At 42.0% G+C, this 9,427-nt stretch overlaps 1 protein-coding gene across 6 annotated transcripts in view; it reads left to right on the plus strand.

The window, feature by feature from the left end:
• ASXL2 (ASXL transcriptional regulator 2) overlaps positions 1-9,017 on the plus strand; it is a 109,742-nt gene extending 100,725 nt beyond the window's left edge. For 5 of the 6 annotated variants that reach the window (XM_044926153.2, XM_044926152.2, XM_044926155.2 and 2 more), the window contains 2 exons: positions 866-1,574; positions 5,080-9,017. In XM_044926153.2, the coding sequence (XP_044782088.2) occupies positions 866-1,574; positions 5,080-7,557 (3,187 nt within the window). In that variant the 3' untranslated portion in view covers positions 7,558-9,017. The remainder of the gene's footprint in view (positions 1-865; positions 1,575-5,079) is intronic. The other variant, XM_044926156.2, reaches the window with a different exon arrangement.
• Positions 9,018-9,427: the final 410 nt, after the last annotated feature.

Consider the following 9,427-nt stretch of genomic DNA (forward strand, 5'->3'; position numbering starts at 1 on the left):
CATGTCCATTGAGTCGGTGATGCCATCCAACCATCTCATCCTCTGTTGTCCCCTTCTCCAGGTGCCTTCAGTCTTTCCCATCATCAGGGGCTTTACCAGTGAGTCAGTTCTTCGCATTAGGTGGCCAAGTATTGGAGCTTCAGCTTCAGCATCAGTCCTTCCAGTGAATATTCAGGACTGATTTCCTTTAGGATGGACTGGTTTGATCTCCTTGCTATCCAAGCTGATTACAGTCCAAACCCACAATCCTAGGGGACATGGGTCTTGGGCTTCTTTCACTTCTCTGTGGGAAGTCTGTGGTGCGTGCCTCTAGACAATGTAGCTCCTTTGTAAGCAGAAGTAATAATAATAATAATTAACATTACATTGAGGTTTTATTATGTCCTCGGTACACTGTTCTAAGTACTTTGCATGCATTAGTTACTCATCCTAGCAACACTGTGAAGTGATTAGCCTCAATGTACTATTAAAGAAATGAGGTGGTTGGATAGTATGACCAATTCAATGAACAAGAATTTGAGCAAACTCTGGGAGATAGTGAAGGACAGGAAAGCCTGACATGCTGCAGTCCATGGGGTCGCGAAGAGACAAACATGACTTAGCGACTGAACAACAACACTGCTAAAGAAACTGAGACAAAGAGGCTACTCACTTAATATCACATGGATAGTAGGTATCAGAGCCAGGATTTGAATCTACGTGCTCTAGCTCCAGACCTTTCACTAATATTAATAATAGTGATGATAATATATAGATTACTAAGTATCACAGGTTCTTCCAGATATTGCCATATACATTATCTCATAATATATTCAATAACATAGGCGATTTCTCAACTACAGTATTTTTTTCTTCCACCCTTTAGTTCTGGCCTGAGTCTTGAAGATTCAAAGAAATTGACAGCTTCACCCAATGATCCCAAAGTAAAGAAAACCCCAGCTGAGCAACCAAAATCGACGCTTCCTTCAGAGGCCTCGCCTGTCAGTGTAGTCCCAGTAATTCCCCAGTTAGAATCTAAAGAGGAAGTACTGCAGATGCCATCACCAGTCAGAAAAGAAGAGCGTGAAAGCCAAGATAAGACGCAGCCACACTCCACAGAGCCCCTTCTTTCCCCAGCTACCAATACAAATGAGCTTAGCAGCATTCCTCCCATCAAGTGCCCGAAGGATGAGGCTCTTGTGGAGCAAAAGCCAGTTGCCTCTGCTGAACAGGAATCTGAGAAAGAGAATCATCTCACTACAGCTTCAAATTATAATAAAAATGAAAGCCAGGAAGCTTTAGTTACTTCCCTGAGCAAACCCAAGAGTCCTGGGGTAGAAACAATAGTAATGAAGCCCACAGTAGAAGCAGGTCCCCAGGAGACAACTATGAAAGAGCCTCCATCAACTCTGGCTGATCACAGCCCAGAAAGCCTCAAGAGGAAATCTCTCACCCAAGAAGAGGCCCCGACAAGCTGGGAGAAAAGGCCGCGTGTCACTGAGCATCGCCAGCACCAGCAGCCATTTCAAGTCTCCCCACAGCCCTTTCTCAGTAGAGGGGACAGGTTCCAGGTGCGGAGAGTACCACCTCTCAAGGTAAGAAAGCAGGAAGAATTGAAGAAGAAAGATGGTCTGAACAAGTTTTTGGTTTTGCCTACTAAATTTCAAGTGTTTGTGATGTTTCTTAATGTGGAAGCAGTGGTATGTATTTGATATGTGTGTAACCATGGTCATATATGAGTAAAATTATTAAGAAACAGGCATTTAGAAGTGCATCCTTACAAATCTTTATTGGGATTTGAATACTTATTCAAATATCTGAGAATCTAATGTAATCCACTTCCACCCACCCTCCCTGCTGGCTACTCTTGTATTTTAAGACAATTATGGAATGTATTCTGTAAGTATAATAGTAAACAGGAGGAGGTCATTGATGTAAGAGATCATGTATCTTTTTATCAAGAGCCATGATGTTTAAGTGTACCTTGACCCTTTTCTTGCTGCCATAACTGATTTGATGTTTTGAGGGTCTGAACTCCCTTTTAGTTCTGTCTGTGTGTGGCTGCCATGAATCTCCACTGGTCCTTGAGGGACTGTAAGATGGTATAGCCTTGCTAAGCTCTGCTGCTTTGGATATGTGATTACCTTGTGCTTTAGCCACACATTGCTGTGTATCAAGATCTTTTAAATTTCTGTAGCAGTGTCACTACCTTTGTGTGTACTTGGTCTTGTGCCTAGCATCAGTTTTCAGTTCATTCTTCATTAATCATATTTATTGATTTAATTTTTTTATTAATAGTATTTATAAGTATTATTGTGTCTGCATGAACTCTGGCACTGGATATTATTCATTCACATTGGAATATAAGTTAAAAAATAAGCCAAATAGAAATACTTTTTTCCCGTTTTAAATTTAACTTAGGTGAACTGAAGTCCTACTGGAAATAACCCTTGAAATACTCCGTTAGAAGTACTTGACCTGTTTCATGCACTATAAGATTCCTCTCCATTTTGCTTCTTTTTACTAATACTATGCTGTTCTTAATTTTAAATTTTGTGGTTTCAGCACTCCGGAATCTCCTTTTTCCTTTTCCTTTTTTTGATATTTTTCTACCATTAGCATACATTCTCATGCTTTGCTGGAGATTTTCATTTTATAATAATCACTTACTATTCTTCTTTAAAAATATGAGAAGCCTTTCTTTTAAGCTTCTTATCTCTAGACCTGAGAGCTGAGTTACAGTTTAGGTTTTACTTTATATAAATGACGCTGGATAGGAACCATCATTTCTGTTTCCACATCTTTCTGCTAATCCAAAGAGGCTCTGCAATGAAAACTTAAATCTTTTGCGACCAAATTTATGTTACTTAACTTTTTTCCTTTTTTTTTTAACTCCTTCCTCATTTCAGAGCTTTCTAGCAGAAGTGACTTTAGTATTATAACTCTCTTACCTTAGACCTTATCCAAATCCCTCTTTCTGAGACAAAGCTTAATGTAATTTAGAACAAATCTTTTAAACAAAACTTAAGTAGAAAAACAAAATTTGAATTTTATTATGAATGTCTTATTGTATGAAATTATATATGCACATGTATCTATCCTACATATATATAATATAAAATATATACATATATATATATATCTCTACAGAGAGAGAGAGAAAACTCAGGCATACATTGTATATTTTCCATTCAGTATACAGTTATAACAGAAAGAATCTAATTCCTTTATTCCTTTTCTATACAAGGAGAGGGCTTCTCAGTAAGTTGTTGGAATTGTTATCAATGCCTAGAAACCTTGTGTGGTTTTCATAATTTAAAAAAAAAAAAAAGTATTACATGTCATTTATTCTACATAAACAGGTAATAGGACTAATTACATAAATGACTGAAATTATTTTTAAGCATTAAGAATTTTTATTTTAACCACTTTGAAGGATTATCCTTATTTCATCAACATGTTATTGATGATTTTCAGTCATTATGATAGATATTTATTGTGCTGGATATGTTGTTATTCTCAAGGTTATTCTGATGTAAGATGGTTTGTTTCTAATCCTATATATGATTCCTCTAAACACCTGTGCTTTTTACTTTCTTGTTTTTAATTTTCTAGTTTCATCTGTTTTTTCTCCCTATTAATTGTCTGTTCCAGATGGTATTACTAAGGGGTAATAACGACTTTACTCTGGGCAGCTTATAAAATACTGTGTGCAGTTGGATGTAAAATAGATTAAACTTTGAGATAGAGGGTCAGTATATCTCAAGATGAGAAATATGTGGGCTTTATGACAAGTGTTATACAATCCCATAGGTCTAACTTCTGAATAAGAGAGAATTTTTCAGGACTGCTGACCTTTTCAGAAATGAGTATTGCCAGTAATGCAAAATCCTTAGTGACTTTATTATTCTCAATTAAGGAGTTCCAGAAAGATGCATTATCTTTGGGCTCAGTGACTTAATTTTTTTAGTTAAATGCCCTAGAACATCTGTAACCATTATTTTCTGTTTTTAACTTTACCAACTATTAGAAGGTTTAAGATTGGTGCATTCTGATGCATTCCAATAGATTTCAAAGTGTTGTTTTGAACAGAAGTCAGAGTCTTTTTAAATATATTTTATGATATGAAAATCAGTGGTTTCAGACCTAACATTCAGAATCTCCTCACAAGGTTTTTAGAAATGCATTTTTTCTTTGGGAGTTCTCATGTTTAATTTTAGGGATAGGACTTAGAGCACATATATTTTTTTAAAGCTCCACAAATAAATATAATGCCAGCAGGCGGTGAGAATGACTTCGGTTCACAGTATAGACAATATGTATGTACTCCCTCTTGGGTGGGTGGGGTGGGTTACACATTGTCTTTCTTCTGGTGCTATCCAGAGGCCTCTGTAATTTGAGATAATTCAGCCTGTATGCTTAGCTGTACATGTGTGAGTGTGTAAAAGAGAACAAGAAATTTTCCCTGGACCTCATGTAAAGCCAAGAAATGAAAGACAGGCTTCCCAGGTGGCTCAGTGGTAAAGAATCCTCCTGCCAATGCAGGGGACACAGGTTTTTGATCCCGGGATTGGGAAGACCCCCCTGGAGAAGAAAATGGCAACCTACTCCAGTATTCTTGCCTGGGAAATCCCATGGACAGAGGAGCCTGGTGGGCTGCAGTCCATGGGGTTGCAAAGAGATGGACATGACTTCATGACTAAACAGCAACAATAGTGTGCTACTTTATTTTTTCTGTTTCTTTTTTCTTGCTTTTACGCATATTTTAAAATACAGATATCATAGAAAGGTCTGTATCTTAAATGATCAGCTGTTGTGAGTAGTAGTGACATTAAGACAGAATTGTGTTGAGAAAAGAGCTTTGTGACTGGGTGGGAGTGAATGTCAACAGAGGAGAGTCTTTGGCACCAGAAGAGGGGGTGAAAAGACCCTAGAGACGGACCCGTGTGGCTGTCTCCATGGATTGGTCTCTTAGTCACAGGCCTTCCGTCCTTGTGATAGTGTTCACCCTATTCTCAGAATTTGTGTTAATTAAGTTTTGTTACTCTTATAAAAGAAAGCTAAGCTCTGTTGTTTTTTTTTTTCCCTTAATTCTTTCAGATCCCGGTCTCCAGAATCTCTCCCATGCCGTTTCCTACATCGCAGGTCTCTCCCAGGGCTCGTTTTCCAATCTCCATCACTAGTCCTAACAGAACAGGAGCCAGAACCCTTGCAGACATCAAAGCAAAAGCCCAGCTTGTCAAAGCACAGAGGGCCGCCGCCGCCGCCGCCGCCGCAGCCGCTGCTGCCGCCTCAGTTGGAGGGACCATTCCAGGACCTGGCCCAGGCGGTGGACAGGGTCCAGGGGAGGGGGGTGAAAGGAGAACTGCTAGAGGAGGGGATCCTGACTCAGACAGAGTCAGTGAGCCCGGCAAGGGCCCCACACTGGAACTGGCAGGAACTGGAAGCAGGGGAGGTACGAGAGAGCTTTTACCCGCTGGGCCAGACACTCAGCCCCAGTCTGAGACCCGGACCGCAGGCCAGCCACAGCCTCATAGTGGCCCTGGAGCACAACTACAGCAAACCCCCTCAGTGCCTCCCACATCTGCCTTCGGTGGAGCATGCGCAGGTGTCCCCTCCCCAGCCCACATTCATGCACTCCCGCCAGCTTTAGGAAAATTAAGTAATGAAAAACTAAATCCCCCCAGGGCAACAGGCATGGTGGCCTCTCTCAGCCAGCCCCAAGGGCCCAGTAATGGTAGGCAGGAGAAAGCACCTCCAGCTCCAGCAGATCCTGCTCTGATCATGGGTGCCTCGCCTGTTCATTTTGCAGCCACTGGCGCAATGGAGCCTAAAGCAGGTTCTAGTAAGACTGCCCCAAATCCTCCGGCCTCAGCAGAGATAAGTGCTAGCGCCTCAGTGGATACAACCACCTCCCCTTTAACATCTCTGTTAACAACAGCCACTTTAGAGAAGCTCCCTGTGCCCCAGGTCAGTGTAACCACAGCGCCTACCGGATCAGCTCCATCCTTGAGCACTTTGCCGGCAGCCTCTAGCCTTAAAACTCCGGGAACTTCTTCACATATGAATGGACCCATTTCAAGGCCAAGCTCTAGTATCCCTGCTAATAATCCTTTGGTAACTCAGCTGCTGCAGGGCAAAGATGTTCCAATGGAGCAAATTCTGCCTAAACCTCTTACCAAAGTTGAAATGAAAACTGTTCCACTCACTACAAAAGAGGAGAAGGGAGTAGGAGCACTCGTAGGTACCAGCGTGACAGAGAACAGCACCAGAGAGGAAGTTCATGAGAGACAGTCCCATCCAGCTGCACAGCACCTGGGTAAAACTTTGCAAAGTAAGCAGCTCCCCCAGGTTCCAAGACCCCTGCAGCTCTTTTCAGGTAAGGATCTAAGGGACTCTGGCATTGACACACACCAGTACCAAGAAGGACTCAGTAAGGCCACCCAAGATCAGATTCTTCAGACTCTCAGCCAGAGGGTTCGGAGGCAGAACATTCTCTCATTTGTGCAGCCCTCACAGTTCAACTTGACTCACTCAGGTTTCCCGTTAGAGGACATTTCCACAAGCCAGAGGTTCATGCTGGGTTTTGCTGGCAGAAGGACATCCAAGCCTGCGATGGCAGGTCACTACTTACTTAATATTTCCACCTATGGCCGGGGTTCAGAGAGCTTTAGGAGGACCCATTCTGTGAACCCCGAAGACCGATTTTGTCTGAGTAGCCCCACTGAGGCCTTGAAAATGGGATACACAGACTGTAAAAATGCAGCAGGAGATAGTAGCAGCGGGAAGGAAGATGATACTGACGAGGAAAGTACTGGTGATGAGCAAGAATCTGTCCTGGTAAAGGAGGAGCCACAGGCTTCTCAGAGTTCTGGCAAGTGTGATGCAAGTTCAGGACCCCACAGTAGAGAAACCCTGTCCACCAGTGACTGTTCAGCTAAAAAGAATGTGAAGGCAGAGACACCAGTGCCTGAGCAAACCCCTTTAAGTAAGGAGAATTACCTGTTCACTCGAGGCCAAACCTTTGACGAGAAGACCCTAGCCAGAGATTTTATTCAGGCAGCACAGAAGCAGATGGCTCATGCAGTGAGAGGTAAGACCATGCGGAGCAGCCCAGAGCTTTTCAATTCTACATCTCTTCCTCTGCCTGCAGACAGTCCTACCCATCAATCTCTCCTCCTCCCACCACTGCAAACCCCAAAGCTGTACGGGAGCCCCACACAGATCGGGCCAAGCTACAGAGGCATGATCAACGTCTCCACCTCATCAGACATGGACCGTAACTCCTCTGTCCCGGGGATGCCCGACTGTAGTCAGGTGTCTAGCAGTGTTGGTGATGTCATGTCCTTTTCAGTGACTGTCACAGCCATCCCTGCCAGCCAGGCCGTGAATGCCGGCAGCCGCGGCCAGACCATTCCTGTTCAGGCCTTCCCTGAGGAGAGCAGCGTAGAGGACACACCTTCCAAGTGTTACTGCCGGTTGAAAGCCATGATCATGTGCAAGGGCTGCGGAGCCTTCTGCCACGACGATTGCATTGGCCCCTCCAAACTCTGTGTCTCCTGCCTTGTTGTTCGGTAATGAGATCAGAAGGAGAGCTCTCTGTAAAGGAGACAGGAATGGGGAAGGGTTGACAGATGTGGTTTTTGCCATTCTTTTGGAATCATAGAAATAAACTAGGTTTCAGTTTCAGTTGTCTTAAGAGACAAGTGTTGCTTAATCAGGAACACAGAGTACAGATCTTACATTTTAGAGAAAGAGCACCTTGTATAGTACAAGTCAAGCAAGACTTTGTGAATTTGTGACAAGTTTGCACTTACAAAATCATGTAAATATGTCACATCTTGTTTTAACATTTTTCCAGGTGTTTAGGTAATGATGTATTACTTTGACTTCAGATTGCTGTTCCACTTCATGTGACTGAAAAGTTTAATGCCACACATGGTAAAAGGCAGTGATTTCCCTTCTGCCCTTTCCTAAGAGGCTAGGGAAAGGAAGGAGTGGAGGAATGGTCTGAGGAAATGACTGTTCATGTTGATTATGTCTTGACAGTCTGACCGCAGGCTTTGCATATAGATTCTTCAGGCTTTGCAGAATTTAGATTGAGGGTTTACTCACTCCCTTTACCTAGGTGGAACCTGCTCCAGTTGTTATTTTTGATAAGGCATTAATTTCATAGTTAGTGTTTCTGACTCTGAAAGTTCTGCGTTGGTTCTTGGTTTCCACAGCCCAGTCCTGTTGCCAGGCGTTCTGCTTGCGGTCTATGAATCCCTGCCATTCCCTACTCCCACTTCTTGCCCTGAAGAGAGAGTTGCCTCACTAGACCCCTCAGGTCACCATCCCCTGTGCAGGGCAGTGATTCCAGCAATAATCTCTGAGGATTCAGTCATTCATGGGAGCTTACAAACAAGTTTGAAATACTAGTAGAAAATTAACAGAGAAGTGTCAGTGATAGGGTGTTTTGTTGGGTAAGTGGAGTTAAGGTGCAGAAATTTCTGAACTGAATTTAAGGAACTTTGGAAGACAATTTTAACACTAGAAACAAAGTAGCCCCTCTCTCTCCCCCATTCTCTCCAACCTGTTACCTAATGTTCTACAGTCAGCTGTATCTACAGGTAGAAAAACCTCATTAAACCACATTTGCCCCATGCTGTTTTATCTGTTTTGACCTCCCAGGCATTTGAGGAGCATGGAAATCATCTTAATTATATTACTTTGAACAGATATGTGTGGCATACACATTGTAAAAGTCAGACACTTTTTCCTATTTTCCTATTTTAGAAAACATGTCCCCTGTTTTGGATTACTGCTGTCTACACATTAGAAGTTTCTAATGTAAAGGGTCTTTAGTGAATGACTAAGGAAACATCTAGAAAGGAAGAGAAATCAGCTCCAAATTTTTGTTTGTTCTTTTTTTTGGTTTCCTTTTTGTTGAATCCTGTCTCTCGTAAATGAAGAATTTTTGAATACATGTGTTTAAGTCATGGTTAAAGAACATGAAAATAAATCTACAATTTACCAGAATTTGGTATTAAAAAGTTGGGGATTGTCAGTGTGCATCGTTTGCATATTGATTTCAAATCTCCTAATTTCATGTGTGTAAAGGACATGTATTTGTGCCACCTAGCACAGTCGTCGTCGTGCTTAATATTCAGGATGTGATATATACAAAATGCAGAACAGTTTAAACTCCTTAATTAAGTCACATTCCAAATAGGGGAAAGTAGTAATAATCTTAGCTTTGCCCCCATTGTACTACCCACCCCTCCCTATCTCACCTCTCAAGTTATACATACACTCTTAATACTTTAAAACCCCACAAGAAACTATTTACTTCTGTTTTTTGTTTCTGAGTTTTTTATGGTTCAAAGCAAATAGAGGATTAACATCTGTGTTCTATTTCAGCCAAGACAATTTAATGTTCTTCTAGCTTCCCTTTTTCTTCCAGCAC

The sequence above is a fragment of the Bubalus bubalis genome, chromosome 12, assembly GCF_019923935.1.
Source record: "Bubalus bubalis isolate 160015118507 breed Murrah chromosome 12, NDDB_SH_1, whole genome shotgun sequence".
NCBI lineage: Eukaryota > Metazoa > Chordata > Mammalia > Artiodactyla > Bovidae > Bubalus > Bubalus bubalis.